The sequence below is a fragment of the Neovison vison genome, chromosome 2 (genome assembly GCF_020171115.1).
Source record: "Neovison vison isolate M4711 chromosome 2, ASM_NN_V1, whole genome shotgun sequence".
Taxonomy (NCBI): Eukaryota; Metazoa; Chordata; class Mammalia; order Carnivora; family Mustelidae; genus Neogale; species Neogale vison.
Window position 1 is genome coordinate 209,885,753 of NC_058092.1, and position 19,287 is coordinate 209,905,039.

Sequence of the window (19,287 nt, forward strand, 5' to 3'; positions counted from 1 at the left end):
AGCAGGCCGATGGGAGCCCTTCAGCACAGGGGAGAGAAGACACAGCATGGTGGGGCCCCAGGGTCCTCAGAGATCCTCACTCCAGGCGAAACCCAAGTTGCCAACTGATACACTTATTCTTCTCAGCCTTATTCTGGAAAAGCAAAATTATCAGGTGGCTACTGTGAAGTGGCCAAGCTCACACATGCATGTTCTGACAGACATAGAGCAGACACTGGGTGTGCAGAACTGCTAACCCCAGAGGAGGGGACTGTTAACCCAGGTGGGGGGAGGGGTGAAGCCACAGAAAATGCACGAGGTCATCTGAGAAGGAAACCAACCGCAGAGGATTCAGTCAGGGGATGACAAGACTGAGGATGGAACTGGGGCCCCACCTCTGGGGCGGTGTGCTTAGCCCACCCTGCTGCTCCTTAGAGCTCACTGGTAACTGCTCTGGCAAGACAGTACCAGCCCCACAGGCCACACCATCCTGCCCTGCACCTCAGAACCAGAGCTGGTCTACAGCACACTTGACAAGGAAACACTGCCCTCCCTCTCCAGCTTCCGGCTTCTGTCCCTCCCATCTGCACTGCAGAGCAGGCAGCTTAGCTGGAGGCCTTGGGACACCCCTCCACCACACCTACCTGACCAGGTTGATGTGGGCTTTTTCCATGACCTTAAGCCAGGCCAGCAGGGGTTGTAAGTCATTCTCGCTGGGAACATAATCATATAAGGCCTAGAGGTGGGACAGGGAATAAGCAGGGCACTGAGTGAGTGTGTCTGCTGTGGCCTAATGACAATGATCCCTTCCCAGCATGTCCTAATGACAGGCCTGCACAGATGGCCCCGGAGCTCCCAGGCCCCTTGGTTTTTCCAGGTCCTGTATTTCCCTATTCCATGAAACCCTCCCAGTTCTGCTCTTATGGGGTCAGTGTTTCTAGAATCAGCTGAGTAAAACCTGGGTCACACAACCCTTTGGATCTCACAAAAGCCACAGAGACTCTCTCAGGAGAAATGTACACGGGCATACATATGTACACGGGCATACATATGCACACTTTGCAAACAAGAAGGGGATGTTTATGCTCCCTTCCCCAAATCCATCCAGGGATCCCTAAATTTGAGAGCCTCTGCTCAAGATATGGGTTACGGCAGGAGACCATGCTGAAATTGTTTATTAAGTTAAGTAAGAGTCGAAGTCTCCGTGTCCTGTGGACACTGATGTGGCTTCGGTGGCCAGTCTCCTAGCTGCCTGCTTCCTCTCTGCTTGATTACTGGCCTCCTCCGCTGGGCTAGTCCAGTCAGCCCACTCAAGCTCACTCTGTAGACAAGTAACAGGCCCCCCTCACCCCTCTACCACCACACCCCTCCATTATCAGGCCTCACCGTGATGATCTGGGCGTTGAGCTCCGCTGACAGGGTGCCCAGGCTGGGCTTGGCAAGGAAGAGGCTGTGGAAGGCCTGCATGGCACAGGCTGTCACCAGCTGGAGAGGACAAATACACTTAGTGGGGGACTGCAAAGCCCATGGCTGCCCTGGGCTCCTCAACCTCCAACTCCAGCCAGTGGGCTGGGAGAGACCCACGCCACTGACCTCAAGCATGCCCCCCACACTGAGACACTCAGAGGACTGTCACTTTACGAAGGCTCGGCAGCTACTGAGAAATTTTTAAGAGACTTAAACAAAGATAATAGAGGAACATGACCAAATAGTTTCTAACAGAATGGGTTATAAAAGCAGGCTATATGTGGTGGGCAGGCTATGATTATGGTTATATTTTCACAGGTTTTTATCTATGTTTGTTTATCCAAAAAAAAATATCTGAAAGGATATACAGCAAGTTGTTCTGAATGGGCTCCTCCTTCTAAACAATGATTGTGTTATTGACATAATAGATACTTTACAAAGAATGTATCCTCCTATGAGAGGATATATAAAAATTAACAGAATTGTGCTAGCATGACAAAACTGTAGATCGTTTTATGTATTAAAGCTACTGTACAAATATGTTAATAAATAAGCAAAAACTAAAAAAAGAAAAGAAAAGAAAACAGATCCATGACTGTGGCTGAAACAGCTCAAGCAGGGAGAGGGCTGCTGCCTTACCAGTCCCGCCTCGGCTCCCTTCCCCTGACCCGATCCCTGAGACCAGCTCCCAAAGGGACCGGGACCCTGAAGATAGCCTGGTCTATCCGACACCAAGAATGGCTCGTGTCCTTGGTCATGGACAAGAGCAGGGTTGGGGTGGGGAGGCCCCAGCTCCTGCTTCTGGCCAGACCAACAAGTTCTCAGGCATCAGCATTGTGGGCCTAGGGTCTGAAGTTTAGCCCCCTGCCCCAGCACACTCCTCTGGCTCCCCGGCTGAGCTCACCACATGGCTCAAGGTCATGACCCTGAGGAGGGTCTCACTGCAGCTCTTGACCAGGCCTTCTGGGAAGCAGGGCAGCACGTCCTTCAGCAGCGTCAGCATGTGTAGTGTGGTGGTGGCCTCCTTAGAGCCTGGCAGGCGAGGGAGCTGAGCCTCCAGCCCACCCTCTCAGGGTGGCCTCAGCCCACTCCTCCCAGGCTCGGCCCCCACCCACCCTGCCGGAGACCCAGTTCCCCACCTCCAGACTTCTCAATCTCCTGGATGCAGAATTTGGCGGTGGAAACGGCAGCAGGATGATGGGCAGGGGCTTTTTCACCGAACATGAACTCACTGCCCTTGAGGACGGAGCACACGCCATGCTGGGCAGCCTTCCGGATCTGTGAGCCAGGGAGAGAGGGGCCAGGCCCAGGTTAGCATACACCCAGCAGCGCAGATGGCACGCCTCCTCCACGACCGACGCTATACCCAGCCCCGCCTGTGTGCAGACTCCTCAGTGGGGCAGTGAGACGAAGCTCAGCTCCGATCCCCGCTCTCCCACTAGCGCCCCAAACGGCCTTGAACGAGCTAACCACTTCATCTCTGAGCTGCAGCGTCCTCATTACTCCAGGGGTTCCATCAGTCACCCCACAATACCAAGTGTGACCAAGCCTGGCACTGTTCTCAGGACTGACAGTCTGGCAGTGACCAGAGCCAAAAACTTGCTCTCTCTTTGGCAGGCAGAACACACATACGCATACACTCGGAGGTAAAAGTACTTTGCAGACCATACAGCGAGGGTCTTTTTACACAGTGGTCAGGCAAGTGTCACTCCAGTGAAGTGACAATGCAGCAGAGACCTGAAGAAAGCGCAGAGCGGCCTCGGGAATACACAGGGAAGGAGGCGTGACCTGACCTGGGAAGCGTGCAGAGCCCCCGAATGACTGCGGACCACTACTGCTATGCTAGGACGAGGGCCCTGCCCTCAATTTCAGAAGGAAATGCGGTGGCTGGCCACCACTGCCGAGTTCTGAGCCAGGAACTGTGAGAGACACTGGAGTCGCCCCATACCCTTGCAGTGAGCTTGGTATTACCGGCCCTACATTCCCGTTAGGAAGCCGAGGCTCAGAGAGCTTAAGTAACTCGCCCAAGGTCACACACGAGTGGTGAACCCAGCAGCCAATTGAGGAGTGTGAGACTCCAAAGCCCCACGCTGCCCCTTCCTGCCACTGTAGCTAAACCTGTCACTGACCAGTGAGGCAGCAGGGACTCAGGACGGCCTGACAGTGAATATCCCTTCTGAAGGATGAGGAGCTGCCTCTCACCTTCTAGGACTAAACAAAGAGTAGAGCCTCAGGGCAAGAGCTCAGCCCTCAGGGCAACCTCCCCTACTCCCCCTACTCAGACAGATGAGCCCACTTACTAGAATGGCTGCCCCCCGCCCCCATATTCTGGGGGCCCAGCAGCCTCACCTTGGGCTTTGGGTGCACTGTGAAGCTCAGCAGCCCCTGGTACACTTGCAGGGTCACAGGGTAGCTCCAGGCTTCCAGGTCCTGCTTCCGCAGAAGGATGGCCAGGCAGGAGAGGACCTTCAAGAGAGATTCGGAGTCTCTCAGCTTCACCTGCTCCAGCCAGCTGGGAGAAGAGCCCAGGTTCTCACCAACTCCAAAAAATCACACGGGGATCTGTCGGAAGCCCACGTGGTGCCTGTACCCCTCCTGGGGAGAATCCGATCTCCAGCCAGATCTGCGGGGCTCTGGAAGAAGGCAGAGGGGAACCAGACCCAGAAACTAACCCATCGGAGGGCAGAGGTGGAGCCACTGTTGGTCTGGGCTGCCATGATGTCCATGAAGGCCTTGGAGGTGTCGGAAAACTTCTTAATGAGTACAGGACTGGGCACACTGTGGGGGAAGCAGAGAGATGGCGGAACCCCGAGGGGTGTCCTACAGCAGCAGGAACAAGCTTAGCCCTGGTCTGAAGGCGGGAGCTAGACAGAGGGAGGCAGCACTAGTCCAGTCACTCAGCAAGCGGGCAGGAGTCAGGACAGGAGCCCTCCCTTCCGGACACCACCTCCGTGTGCTTTCTGTGGCACCTGAGCTCCGCGCCTCTTGCCTTCTCCACTACCCATTCCATTCTCACGAGATGGGCCCCCACTGCTCTCCTCTGTCCTCTCCCTACACCCCCACTCGCAAGACCCAGGGCTCACACCCTGTACAACACCCCAAGCTGCCCCGGGAGCCTCACGCTGATAAGGCCATGATGATATCAGGCCAGCTGATACAGTTCCCTTTGCCCCAAGAGACTCTGTGCTCAGACCAAGGACAAGACTCACCGCTTCAGGACAAGGTTCAGCAGGTAAGCAACAGCAGCCAGAGACTCAGGGGACTCCACTGCCTCCACTGTTGTCATCTGAGGGCCAGACCACAGGGGGTGAGTGGGGAGTTGTGTAAGCTAGGCAGGTGGGGTGCTAGGGCCACCCTGTGCCCAGCAGGATGGTGATGAACAAGAACACTGGTGTCAGAGGTTCAAATCCTGGCTCTGCCACTGTGTGACTTTGGGCTAGCAATGAACCTTCTGTGATTCAGCTTCCTCACTTGTAAAACAAAGATAAGTTGTTCTAACATTTCACTAAATTCGTATGTGTCAATCCCAACACTGCCCGGCCCATAATAAAAACTATGTATTGGGGCACCTGGGTGGCTCAGTGGGTTAAAGCCTCTGCCTTCAGCTCAGGTTATGATCCCGGGGTTCTGGGATCAAGCCCCGCATCAGGCTCTCTGCTCAGCAGGAGCCTGCTTCCCCCCCCTCTCTCTCTGCCTGCCTCTCTGCCTACCTGTGATCTCTGTCAAATAAATAAATAAAATCTTTAAAAAAAAAAACAACTATGTATTACTGGCTAACTTATTCATTATACAGAAGGCTTCTTCCATAAAGGGCCGGATCATAAATATTTTAGGGTTTGCAGGCAGAGATGGTCTCAGTTGCATATTCTTTTGAGTGTGTTTTGAACAATCCTTTAAAAATATAAAAAACATTCTTAGCTCTCAGACTGTACAAAAACAGGTCTTGGATCAGATTATTCCCATGGGTCGTAGTCTGCCAAACCCTGTCCCAGAGCAGCGGTTCTCAAACTTTTACACCGTAGAATTTCTTGCAGAGTCCCTGAGAGGTTTTGTTTACATAGGTGATATCTACTGATACTTACCATATTAAAAATTAAAACTGAGAAATTTAAAAAATACAAGCATACACGGGGCGCCTGGGTGGCTCAGTGGGTTAAGCCTCTGCCTTCAGCCCAGGTCATGATCTCAGGGTCCTGGGATCCAGCCCCACATCAGGCTCTCTGCTCAGCGGGGAGCCTGCTTCCCCCTCTCTCTGCCTGCTGCTCTGCCTACCCTCTGTCAAATAAATAAAATCTTAAAAAAAAAATAAAATAAAATACAAGCATATATAAGTACAATTAGCTGTTGAAATAACATCAGCAGACATGAGATAACTTCTGGAAAACTCCATAGTACACTCATGAGCGAATGAGAGTAAAAGGGCAAATGAGGTTGTAGTATTATTATAAAAATAATTTTGATAGCCCATGAACCCCAGAAAAGGGTCTCAGGACCAGCCTCCCACCTGCCCCACCCCTGGCCACACTTTCCCAACCATTTTTCTAGAGGATTCCCTGGAGGGAATTCCCTGGGCCTAACTCAGCTTCATGGATCAGGGAAGAAAACACAACAGCCAAAACCAGAGTGCTGGGTTTTTGTTCTGTAAGGATAGTGTAGCAAAATACCACCAGCCTTACGAAGCTACCACCTGAGAATGACTAAAGCACTCTTTTTCTTTCCTTTTTTAGTAATCTTTACCCCCAACATGGGGCTTGAACTCACAGACCCAAGATATCAAGATATCATCTGCTCTTCTGACTGGGCCAGCCAGGCACCCCTGAAGCACTCTCCCCTCCCCAGGAATGTCCTGCTCTATCTCCTCATGCCAGGGGCACCCATCTTCTCTCTCCGACGGGAATAACCTGCTGTTCTGGACACCCACTCTTAAGTCACACCAACTCACCAGTGCAGCGAAGTACTCAGTCTCTGTCTCCTTCCCACCCTGGGAGCGAATCACCTCAGTGACAGCAGCCAGAACAGCACAGATCTGCATGTAAAGGAGAAGGCACCTAGGACATTTATTTTATATTGAATCCCGTCCCTGGGCTGCTTCTTTTCCTTACTCCTTCACAAATTATTCTCCTGACAAGGCCTAGAGATAGATAAGATGAACTGCACTCAGAGCCAGGTGTACACACGGTAAGACCCAGCGAGTGGGCACACACGTTTGCTGAGATTCCACCTCTAAGACCCATCTCTTACAGGAATACCCGCATGAAACTGCAAACATTTAGGTACAAGTGTGTTCACTGCAGCAACAAACTGAAACAACACAGCAGCCATCAACAGAGGACTAATGAAGTATTACTATTACTATTTTTCAAGATTTTACTTATTTATTTGAAAGAGAGAGAGAGAGCACAAGCAGGCAGAGCAGCAGGCAGAGGGGGAAAAGTAGGGTTTCCACTGAGCAGGGAGCTGGATGCAGGGCTCGATCCCAGGACCCTGGAATCATGACCTGGGTCAAAGGCAGACACTTAACCCACACTTTAACCAAGCCACCCAGGTGCCCCAATAAAGTATTATTACTACAGGGGTGCCTGGGAGGCTCAGTGGGTTAAGCCGCTGTCTTCGGCTCAGGTCATGATCTTAGGGTCCTGGGATCGAGTCCCGCATCGGCTTTCTGCTCGGCAGGGAGTCTGCTTCCTCCTCTCTCTCTCTGCCTGCCTCTCTGCCTACTTGTAATCTTTCTCTGTCAAATAAATAAATAAAATCTTTAAAAAAAAAGTATTATTACTACATAATAAGTAATGATGGACTCAAATACTATAGGACTATTGAAAATAATGGGAAACAATACCGTATTAATTTAGAACTACTGTTCAGTGGGGCAAAATTGCAGAACACTGCATATAAAATATAATCTATAAACATAAATTAAAAAATAGACAAGAGGGCGCCTGGGTGGCTCAGTTGGTTGGGCAACTGCCTTCAGCTCAGGTCACGGTCCTGGAGTCCCGGGATCGAGTCCCGCATCAGGCTCCCAGCTCCATGGGGAGTCTGCTTCTCTCTCTCACTGTCTCTCTCTCTCAAATAAATAAAATACAGACAAGAAAGTCTAAAATAATAACGTTCACAAGAGGCTACTGAGCACATGGAACATGGCTAGTGTGACTGAAGAACTGAATCCTTAATTCACAAATTTAAAAATGAACACTTGAGGGGCACCTGGTGGCTCAGTTTGTTAAACGTCTGCCTTCTGCGCAGGTCATGATCCCGGGGTCCTGGGATCAAGCCCTGCCTGGGGAGCCTGCTTCTCCTTCTCCCTCTGCCCCTCCTGCCCTTCTTGTGCATATGAGCACACAGGCTCTCAAATAAACTTTTAAAAAAATCTAGTTATGGGAAAACAAATATATATATATATCTTTAAGATTTATTTATTTGAGAGAGAGCACTTGCATATGTGCAAGTATGGGGAGGGACAGAAGGAAAAGGGAGAGAGAGAGAATCCCAAGTAGACTCCTAAGTGGAGTCCAACTCGGGGCTTGATCCCACCACCCTGAAATCATGACCTGAGCTGAAATAAAGAGTTGGATGCTTAACTGACTGAGCCACCCAGGCGCCCTGAAAACAGATATAAAACAACTTGGAAATATGAACCTTTTGCCTTTGTCAATTTTATGACCAAATCAAGTCCTTTCAAAGAAGAGTTAGCATCCAAATAGACATGTAAAGCTAACATACACTCCAGATTCTGAAGACTTAATATGATAAAAATAATACAAATCATCTCATTTTATATCAATTATAGGTTGAAATGCCAATAATTAACTATAGTAAGCTTATTATTAAGATTAATTTCAGGGGGCACCTGAGTGGCTCAGTGGGTTAAGCCTCTGCCTTCAGCTCAAGTCATGGTCTCAGGAAGGGTCCTGGGATTGAGCCCCAGATCAGGCTCTCTGCTCAGCAGGGAGCCTGCTTCCCCCGCCCCTGCCTGCCTCTCTGCCTACTTGTGCTCTCTCTCACCCTGTCAAATAAATAAATAAATAAAATCTTAAAAAAAAAAAGAAGATCAATTTCATGTACTTTTTACTTTTTAAAAATATGGGTACTAAAACTTTACAGTTACCTGTGTGGCTTGCACCACGTTTTGGACAGTGCTGGGCTAGGTAGACGCATGATAAGCCATCAACAATAACTGCCATGAAGAAGTTAAGTTGGGAGAACAGCTCTGACGTTTTATTCTACTCCCATCACTTTGGTACCATTCATAATTTTGACATTTTTCATTTAAACAATGAATATAAGTGGCCGGTTAGCTCAGTTGGTTAGAGCGTGATGCTAAACAATGAATATAAATATGTATAACTTAAAAGTATTAACTAAAAAAATACAAATAAAATCTGGTTCTTGTTAGATAAAACATTTTCTATCTATTGTTACTCAGCATTAATTTACTCAACAAACGTGTCTTGAAAATATTCTATGTAAAAAGTTCTGCGATATGAGAGGTAAGTATTTGGAAAATATTTCTAACCCGAGGGACTTTACACTTGAGTAGGGGAGATGCTGTTAGTAAAAAGCAGAAAGTGCAACCCGCCCTAGGAAAGCTAGTGAGTAGGGAACACAAAAGGTAGAAGAGATGACACATCATCCAAAAATACCAGCTGTCTCCCGCAGCAGTGAGCCAGCACTGGGAGAAACTAAAAAGAAGCCCGAGTCTGGGTCCTCCTCACCACCCCAAGTCCTCCTGACCCTCCCCCCTACCTCCTTGTGCGCAGCTGAGTTGGACTCCCAAAAGCGCTGCACTTTGCTGAAGGTGACATTTGTGCAGTCCGAGAGGCCGCTCAGGAAGGTGCCCGAGGACTTCTCCGTGAGAGCGGGCCCCTCCTCCTCTTCCATGGCCGTCTCAGGGGCTTCGCTTTTGCCCACACGCATGGACCCAGACTGCAGCTCATTATGCAACTTCACCGCATCAACAGTCAGGTCGCTTTTTCCTGAAAACCGGAGGCACAGGTGAGGCCCTCACTTCTACCCGAACCTCCTTTTGGCCGGGATCCACCCATACGACAAAAACTAGCAGAGTCCAGGCCCCCAGCTCGAGACGCTGAATTCTGAACATGGCCTGCCTCATCGGCCCACCATACCCCTAGAACTTAGCAAACCCGCCGGGTTAAAGTTTCTGCTTCTGTGTCCCGACGGATTAAGTGCCGGGGGGAGACGGCGCGGGGACTGCACGCAGGGGCTTGGAAAACAAATGCAGGTGAAAACACTTTGGTAAGTCTCCCCCAAAGTTAATTATAGCCAAGTCCCAACTCTGACACCTGTGGTACCCAGGGCTAGTCATTTCCCTACTGCGGACTCCATTTCCCCATCTGTCAAATGCAGAGGGTGGGTCTTTACAGCAGGCTCCACGTGCGACGTTCTAGGAGAAGAAACGTTCAGCGCCTGGGCCCAGGGCCTCCAGAGAGGCCCCGACCATCAGACCAGATCCGCCAGAACCCCGTCGCCAGCGCGTTGGAGTCTCGACCCCGCTACCTGAGGGCCGGCTGAAGAAGCGGCTGCGGGCGGCCTGGCGGTGGCGGCAGATGGCAGGGTTGCTGTCGCTACTATGGCCTTTCTTCCAGCGTTTCAACTTGGCCGAGACACCGGAGGGCAACTTCCCCGAGCGACCCATGGCGACTATGCCGGGGACAGAGCTTAAAGCTCCGGCTACCAGGGACCGGGAAACACGCGCAGAACCCACGTGGATAAGTAGACGGCTTCACTTCCGCTTTCTCTGACGTAACTTCCGGATTCGCGTCTGTTTCTATGGCAAAATAGTCAACATCCGGTTTTACATTTCCTCCGTGCTCGGGGTCCCGGAGCAGCGCCGATGAGGCTTGTTGCAGAGGAGTCCCTCGGGCTTATCTTCCGGGGCATCGGTTCTTGGCTACAGAAGTGGGCCTTATAAAACTAGAATTACTTTGCAGGTTAAAGAACAACCAAACGTGGGATACCTGGGTGGCTCAGCCGGTTAAACCGCTGTCTTCCGCTCAGGTAATGATCCCAGGGTCCTGGAATCCAGTCCCGCATGGGGCTTCTTGCTCCGCGGAGAGCCTGCTTCTCTCTCCGCCTCTGCCTGCTTGTGCGCTCGCGCTCTCTGTCTGACAAGTAAATAAAATCTTAAAAAAAAAAAAAAGTATATTTGTAATTTTTTTAAAGATCTGATTTCGAAAGTAAAGCTTGGAAGCAAGTTTATTTGAAAGAGTCAAAACCTGGGCAAGGTTTTTGCTCCGAAACGAGAAAAAAGCTGCCAGTGATGCTCTAAACCTGCTTAGTTACTTTCATTTAGTAGGGGGGATACCCAATTGCTAAACCGCCCCCACGCCAGTTTCTCTTACTAATGTCTTCTAATCCCACATCAGAATTAGCAATCAATCCTGAATTGATTTCCACTTCCACCCTCCCCAAAGTCGTTTAGGTGGAGCCCAAACCTTAAGATTCTTTCCTCCCCTGTCTTGGGGTGCAGTATTCCAAGATTCCTCTAGAATTCCCTCTCCCACTTCAAATCAACAAACCTGATTTCATCAAACTATGGCTGGATCCTGGTGAGTTGTTTTGCTTTGTTTTTAAGTAGGCTCCCCACCCAACATGGGGCTTGAACTCACAACCCTGAGATATATGCTATACCGACTGAGCCAATCAGTCCCCCTGGTGAGTCTTGGCTGATTAGGCTTTAATGCATTCATTTTACAAACATTTTTTAGCTGCCACTGAACAAGACATTTCAATAAGTCAGACTTCCAAATGAACCAGAAGTGGACAAAATTTCTGTATACCGCTTCTTTCACTTGATAAAGTGTGAATTTTTCCCCTTGCTATGGTCTGAATGTGTTTTTTAATATTTTATTTATTTATTTCCAGAGAGAGTACAAGTAGGGGGAGTAACAGAGGGAGAGGCAGGCTCCCCACAGAGCAAGGAGCCGAATGTAGGACTTGATCTCTAGGACGCTGGGATCATGACCTGAGCCAAAGGCAGATGCTTAACTGACTGAGCCACCCACACATTCCTGTTGTCTGAACTTATATCCCTGCAAAGTCCCTATGTTGAAATCCTAACTCCCAAAGACGATGGTGTTAGGAGGTGGGGCCTTTGATTTAAGTCATTAGAGTGAAACCATCATGAATGGAATTGGTCTTATAAAAAAGATTCAAGAGAGATCCCTAGTCCCTTCCATCATGTGAAGAACCAGCAAGAAGGAGCTGGCTATGACTCAAAAAATGGGTCCTCACCCAAAGCATGCTGGCACCCTGGTCTTGGACTTCCAGCCTCCATAACTGTGAGAAATAAATTTTGTGGGTTTACAAATTACTAAGCCTATGTTATGTTGGTATAGCACCCTGAACAGACTAAAGACACCCTTTGTTCTTAAATATCCTTTTGCAAAGATGATTCTCATAAACTGTTGCTACTGAGTTCTGGGGAGCTTGGGAAAAACATAGATCTGCCATATAAATTTCATGAAGACAAGAATTTTACCTTTGTCACTTCCATTCCCAAGATCTGGAGGAGTGCCTGGCAAAGAGTGTAGGAACTCAACAAATTAACTGTTGAATGAATGAATGAGTATATGTGTGTTGTGGTGGAAAGAAGAGGGACTAAAATAGGGGCACAAATTATAAAAATTCAAGGATAAATGTAAATGCCAATAACTTAGCCAAACTGAGATGGTGTTTGTCTCCACAGATAGACACACAAAGCTCAAAAACATACATTTCTGAGGGAGTTAAGAAGTATCAAAAATTAAATTTTGGTCCAAGAACCAAGAAGCTATAGATGGGGAATAAAGAGAAGGCTGGGATGAAATTCATGCAGCAATAGTGTTGGTGCTGGAAGCAGTCACGGGGGTCATCCAGATCACAGGTCACATGCCAGTCAAGGTCAGTACTGTAGTGGTCGGTAGTAAAAGAAGTACAAACTAGTGATGCTGATACTCAGATGCCTTTTCTCTTACAAAGCAACAGTGAGACTAAATGAAAGGTTTTTCCCCCCCAAAAAACATCATTATTTGCCAAAATAAGGAGTTGGCAACCTTCGGTTGGGTCTTCTTTTATTTTTTAGTTATTTATTTATTTTTTAGACCAAGGAGAAGGGGCAGAGGGAAAGGGAGAGAGAGACTCTTAAGCAGGCTCCACGCCCAGTGAAGAGCCTGACACGGGGCGTGATCTCACAACCCTGAGATCACAACCTGGGCCAAAATCAAAAGTTGGACACTTAAACTGAGCCACCCAGAGAGGCCCTAGGTCTTCTCCTTTTAAAAACAAGTTTACTGCTGTGTAAAATGAAACATATCTGTAAGCCAATTTTTCATTGGAATATCTGAACCAACTCTTCACTTTGCCAAGTCCAGAAGTATTAGAAATCTGTATAGCATTTCCCATGCTGGTAGTAATGACAGTGGGCACCAGTGTGTGGTAATATTCTAAGTTTTTGGCGGAAGGGAGTTTACACGGAATCTTCACTGCATGTTAATTCATTAGCTGTGTGCTTATAATTTGTGCGCTTTCTGTATATGTGTTACTCTTCGTTGATTTACTAAAAATAGAAAGTGCTCCCAGCATGAAGAGCAGAGAGAGGAGAGAGACTGTTAGTGTGAGAAGCTGTCACTGCAGAGAAGGTAACTCAGTGCTGACTCTGGGCTCTGTACCTCCAGCCATGAGGGTCAACACACCACCTGCCTGCAGAGCCCGCTCCCAGGACACTGGCTGCGGTCTGGGCAGTAAGGCTGAGAGAAGGGAACTGGTGGCCTGAGGAGGAAGAGGAAGTCGAGTCTGGAAACTGTTGTAAGCAACCTGATGCTCAGAGGTCTAGATGTGGGAACATTCACTGAGAGAAGACCTAGAAAGTGTTGGTTAGAGTCTGGACTTTACCACACGACACTGGGCAGGGATTTAACCTCTCTTGAGTGTCCGTTTCATATCCCGGAAAGTATTGATAATAATACTGAACCCAAGGGCGCCTGGGTGGCTCAGTGGGTTAAAGCCTCTGTCTTCAACTCAGGTCATGATCCCAGGGTTCTGGGATCAAGCCTCACGCATTGTGCTCTCTGCTCAGCAGAGCCTGCTTCTCCCTCTCTCTGTCTCTGCCTGCCTCTCTTCCTACTTTCGATCCCTGTCTGCCAAATAAATAAATAAAATTTTTATTAATAACAATAATAATAATAATAATAATGATACTGAACCCACTGAGCTACCCTGAGGATTCAACATGAAAATGTGTACGTCAAAATTCGTACATCTCGGGCGCCTGGGTGGCTCAGTGGGTTGAGCCGCTGCCTTCGGCTCAGGTCATGATCTCAGGATCCTGGGATCGAGTCCCGCATCGGGGGGGTCTCTGCTCAGCAGGGAGCCTGCTTCCTCCTCTCTCTCTGCCTGCCTCTCTGCCTACTTGTGATCTCTCTCTGTCAAATAAATAATAAAATCTTAAAAAAAAAAAAAAATTCGTACATCTCCAAAACCGTTACCTTGCGAAGAGTGTGGTGGTGCACCTCTGCCAGCAGAGGGAGCTCTACAAACAGCCAGTTAAAGCTGAAACCCTGGAGGGAGGCCCCAATGTCGGGGAGCAGGCTGGGCTATTGCAAATCAGATGGGAGATGAAGAGCCCCTGGCTAGTGGCAGTCTTCCCATCCTTTTCTAGGGCACAGACACCTGCCTCCAAACTGAGTCTGCTAAATCAGAACCAGGTACAACCTCTCAATGAACCACCTGTCTGGGAGTGGGCTGGCCCTGCACCTGGAAACACCCTCCATGCAGAGCCTCCTCCAGAAGCTGGTGTCAGGAGAAGGGACGCGAGGCATCCAGATGGCTTGAGCATACTTTCTCCCACTCTGCACAGCTAGGGTTCACCTTTCTGGTGAAGGGCCGACTTCACTGTCTTTGAATTCCAGCATCGTCTTCTACTAGAGGAATTAGCCTTCTCTATGATAATCCATACAATTTATGGCTAATAAGGACCACTCACATTTATAGGATGGGTCCTGCAGTTAGACCCTCTGGGGTAGAATCCAAGTGTCTGACCTTCAGCAAGTCACCTTACACTCTAGGCCTCAGTTTTCCTCAGCTATAAAATGGGGATAAGAATGCCTACCCATAGGGTTTATGAGAACTAAATAAGACAATACCTGTAAAGTGCTTAGCACACTGCCTGGCATGTAGTGAGAAGGTAATAAATGTGAACTTACTATTATTCAAAAAGCTCTCAGGGTGCCTGGCTGGCTCAGTCAGTAGAGCATGTGACTCTTGATCTTGGAGTTGTGAGTTTAAGCCCTCTGATTACTCAAAAAAAAAAAAAATCTTGGGGCACCTGGGTGGCTCAGGTCAGGTCTGCCTTCAGCTCAGGTCATGATCACAGGGTCCTGGGATCGAGCCCCACATCGGGCTCTCTGCTCAGCAGGTAGCCTGCTTCACCCTCCCTTTCTCTGCCTGCCTCTCTGCCTACTTGTGATCTCTCTCTCTGTCAAATAAATAAATAAATCTTTTTTAAAAAAAATCTTTTAAAAAAAAAAGAAAAAAGAAAGGAAAGCTCTTCTCAAGTTCCAAAACCGCTTCTAACCTATTATCTAACTGAGGAGAACAGAACAGTGTCCTCATTTCACGGATGGGGAACTGTGATTCCAAGGGCTTCCATGACACCCCCAAGGTCATTCACTTGGTCAATGGACAAAAGCCAAGAGATCCCATCCTTACCCTAGGAACTCCCTCTGCAACCACTGCTTCAACATTGTCTGTGAAGATCACATGCAGGGAACAGAGCTGCTGCACCCAAAGCATTGAGCCCACGGCCAACAGGAAGGCCATTTTTCCACCAATGGAGCTGTTGTCTGTTACGACACTGGGCAGGAGGAAAGGGAAGTTGAGGCTTAGCCTCTTGCCCCACACAAAGAGGAAGCAGATGGCTTGGGTGTTTAACTTAGCGCTCAAGTTCTAGAAGAGGGAGATAGGCTTTGTCACTCTAGGCAGCCCATCATGACCCAGGTGGTGGAGTTATGGCTGCTCAGAGGGTTGCCCTCACTGCTGGAGCTGTGTCAAAGCCCAGGCCATGGATTCAGGCAAGCCCGTGTTTGGAGCCACATCCCAGGTGTGACAGGAGACAAGTAGCTGAACTTGGTGAGCCACAGTCTCCTCACCTGAAAATAGGGCTGCTGTTCCAAGGCTAAAATGAGATCGTGCACACAGAACACTGAGCCCCATGCCTGGCACATCACTGTCACAGAAGGCTGCATGTCCCTCAGCCTCTGCGGCATTAACATTTCATTTGGCCGAAGAAGAGCTTGTTCCCTAGAATAAGTCCGGGGTGACAAACGGATGGCCTGGTGTGCTAACCAGAACCCCAAACTGTGAAGAGGACTGAAATATGGGCATGGCAGGTGTGCTCTTACTCAAAGAGGGGAGGGGACTGCGCCCAAAGCAAAGTCCACCTTCATTTGTCACCTGACAGGACGTGACCATGACAGGCAGGAAGGAGTGTGGGTGAGCAGAGACCGTGTGATCCCCACTCTAACCTGGCATCCTGATGCCCCCAAATTCATTCTTACTGCAAAATTACGCATTTCTCCGCCTACTACTTCCAACCCTCCATTCCTGTCAGGGGCCTCCGTATCAGGAATGAATTGTGTACAGCTGCTAACATGGAGACCTCAAGATAGTAGCTCAAACACACAGGATTAATTCTTCACATTCGTCAAGTCAGGAGGTAGGTGGGCTAATATGGTGGCTCCACAGAGTCCTCAGGGTCCTAGGCATTCTCTTTTTCTGCTCTACCCTCCCTGGTATATGACTTCCATCTTCGGTGTCACCTCATGCTCCAAAGATGGGCTGCAGGAGCTCCAGCCATCACATTCAGTCTAGGCCAAGGCCCAGACTCAGTAAGATGGAGCCAAGGGGGCACTCCCAGCCAAGTCAGCTCCCTTTAAGCCAGTTCTACTCACATCTGATTGGCTAGAATTTAGTAATTTGGCCAAACTTAACTGCAGAGGGGCTGAGTACTATACAGACTTTTAGTCGGGAACATTGCAGCCCACCCCCTTCCTCCCAGTGGGAGTTCTATTGCTAAGTTAGAAAGGAAGAACTGATACGGGGTAGTTCTACGGGGGTAGTTATTGTAATAACTCAGTTACAATTCCCAAAAGTTATTTCTTTTTTTTTTTTAAATAAAGATTTTATTTATTTATTTGAGAGAGATGAACAGAGAAAACACAAACAGGGGGAGCTGCAGAGGGAGAGGAAGAACCAGGCTCCCTCCTGAGCAAGGAGCCTGATGTGGGACTCAGTCCCAGGACTCTGGGATCATGACCTGAGCCAAAGGCAGTCACTTAACTGACTGAGCCAGCCAGGCGACCCCAAAAGTTATTTCTTGAGCACTAATTATATGCAAGACACTGTGCTAAGTTAGCATATGGAGGTACATAAAGATGCTTGGAGGCTCTCCTGCTCTTAAGAGACCTATAGGTTATGGGCTCCTGGGTCGCTCAGTTGGCTGAGCATCTGACTCTTGGCTTCCACTCAAGTCATGGTCTCAGGGTCGTGGAATGGCCCCAGGTAAGGCTCCGTGCTCTGCGGGGAGTCTGCCTGGGATTCTTTCCCTCTCCCTCTGCTCCTTCTCCACCACTGCCCCTCCACCACTTGTGTGGGTGCATGTGTATGTGTGCACCCTCTTTCAAAAAACAAATAAATTTTAAAAATCTTAAAACAACAACAGCAAAAGAAACCTACGGGTTACTGCTGCTGAGACAAGCACAAAACTTCTCAGTCTTCTCATCTGTGAATCGAAGATGTATCTCATTCTCTCCAGGACCTCAGAACTCGAATGCTCACTGATGCTCCATTCATAGAAACGCTTTTTGCTTCTGTGTCTCTTCCTTAAAAAAAAAAAAAATTATTTGAGAGAGAGCAGAGCGAGAGAGAGAGAGAGAGAGAGAGAGCACGAGTGGGGGTTATGGGCAGAGGGAGAGGGACAGGGAGACTCCCCATGGTGCACGGACCCCAATGCGGGGCTCGATTCCAGGACCCTGAGATCATGACCTGAGCCGAAGGCAGACGCTTAACTGACCGAGCCACCCAGGCGCCAATCCCTCTCTCCTCCTTGACTGCTGGACCCCCTGAGGACAGGGACCATGTCTGGTCCACTCTTGTGTCCTCAGAGCCTTCGTCAGTGTCTGCACTTAGTAGGTGTGCAGTACTCCTATTTGTCAAATGGATACGTGACACGAGCAGAGCTCACCAGGAGGTGCAGGAGAGGGTCAGGGTGGCTGTCAGAGGGCTATCTTGGGAGCAGATCCTGAAGGGCCTGAGGGTCAGAATAAAGAGTCTGGATTTTCATAGGGAGTTTTTGCACATTGCAATCTGGGAAAATAACTGAAGGAGCTTGTACTTTAGTAGGAGTATTGGTCCTCCATTTAGTCAGCCAATACACACTACTGCTGAGTATATTGGGCATTGTGGAAGAGAGGAAGGTGACATTTAGCGGTCGTCTCTGTGCCAGGGACTCTTCATGGTCATAACAAGGAGATCCACCATGGATGAGCATTCCCAGAGCCGGGCTTCACTGGCAGCATCCTGCCACGGCCTCACAACCACGCCGTGCAAAGTCAGGGTGATCTTTTTTTTTTTTAAGTTATATTATTATTTTTATTGTTAAGGAATCCATTTCTGTGATTGTCCTGAAGCCCAGACTGGATTAAGGGCGACGAGTCCTGGAGGTAATTACACCCCACTCTGGCCTTTGTGGATACAGCCCCTGTCATCTCCCTCTACCTCAGCTGAGAACCCAAACCCGTGAAGCCTCCATCCCTGCCCTCCTGTTCCGGGAAGGTGCCAAGCAGGTGCTATTGTTCTCCACGCTTTACAGGCTTTACAGACTGGGAAACCAAAGCTGGGAAAAGTCACGTAACTTGCTTTAGTTTTCAAAAGCATTGAGTGGTGGAGTTGGAATTATCACTCCTTGTCCCGAGGTCCCATCCTTCACAACGACTGGTTACAAAGAGATGAAAGTCACCTCGCTCTTGCTCTCCCATGCAGGGCTCACTGGCTGGCTGGAGAAGAAGCAAAGGTTTGGGGAAGGAGAGATGAGCTGTGCAATCATCCAGCTATGCCCCAGCACGGGTTTGGGAGGTGCTGTGGGAGGACCCAGCTTGGCAGGGAGTGGTAAGACCTAGTAGGAGAATCAGGGAGAGCTTTGGGTAAGGGGACTGTCTTGGTCTGTTTGGGCTGTTTATAAACAACAGAAATTTGCTCTTCACAGTTCTGGAGGCTGAGATGACCAGGATCAAGGTGCAGGCAGATTCAGGGTCCAGTGAGGCTCAGTTCCTGATTCCCAGACTGGAGTTGTGGATGCCAGTTACAGACTACTACTGTACCAGTTCAGATGAGAAACAATGAGGTCTGACACCGAGATTGTGATTGGAAACTGTGTTTAGGAGGTAGAATGGGCAGCACTCACTGGCTGACCAAGTATGAGGGGTGAGCAGGGCTGCTGCATACCGTTGTGCAAACTGTGGACTGCTTCATTTCCCAGCTGAAGGAGTTGAAATCTAGTATTCACTGGGGCTTGTCTAGAAGAGTTGACATTTTTCTTTTTCCTTTTTAAAAATATTTTATTTATTTATTTGACAGACAGAGACCACAAGTAGGTAGAGAGGCAGGCAGAGAGAAAGGAATGGAAGCAGGCTCCCTGCTGAGCAGAGAGTCCGATGTGGGGCTCCATCTCAGGACCCTGGGATCATGACCTGAACTGAAGGCAGAGGCTTTAACCCACTGAGCCCCCGGGGTGCCCCAGAGTTGGCCTTTTTCTAATTCACCAACAATACTGGAGCAATGGCTTTA

At 49.0% G+C, this 19,287-nt stretch overlaps 1 protein-coding gene across 1 annotated transcript in view; it reads right to left on the minus strand.

The window, feature by feature from the left end:
- RRP12 (ribosomal RNA processing 12 homolog) overlaps positions 1-10,188 on the minus strand; it is a 29,645-nt gene extending 19,457 nt beyond the window's left edge. The window contains exons 1-10 of the mRNA XM_044240240.1: positions 9,964-10,188; positions 9,193-9,422; positions 6,389-6,472; positions 4,656-4,732; positions 4,119-4,224; positions 3,796-3,912; positions 2,586-2,724; positions 2,351-2,478; positions 1,366-1,464; positions 624-715 (exon numbers count right to left, since the gene is read on the minus strand). Coding sequence (XP_044096175.1) covers positions 624-715; positions 1,366-1,464; positions 2,351-2,478; positions 2,586-2,724; positions 3,796-3,912; positions 4,119-4,224; positions 4,656-4,732; positions 6,389-6,472; positions 9,193-9,422; positions 9,964-10,102 — 1,211 coding nt within the window. The 5' untranslated portion in view covers positions 10,103-10,188. The remainder of the gene's footprint in view (positions 1-623; positions 716-1,365; positions 1,465-2,350; positions 2,479-2,585; positions 2,725-3,795; positions 3,913-4,118; positions 4,225-4,655; positions 4,733-6,388; positions 6,473-9,192; positions 9,423-9,963) is intronic.
- Positions 10,189-19,287: the final 9,099 nt, after the last annotated feature.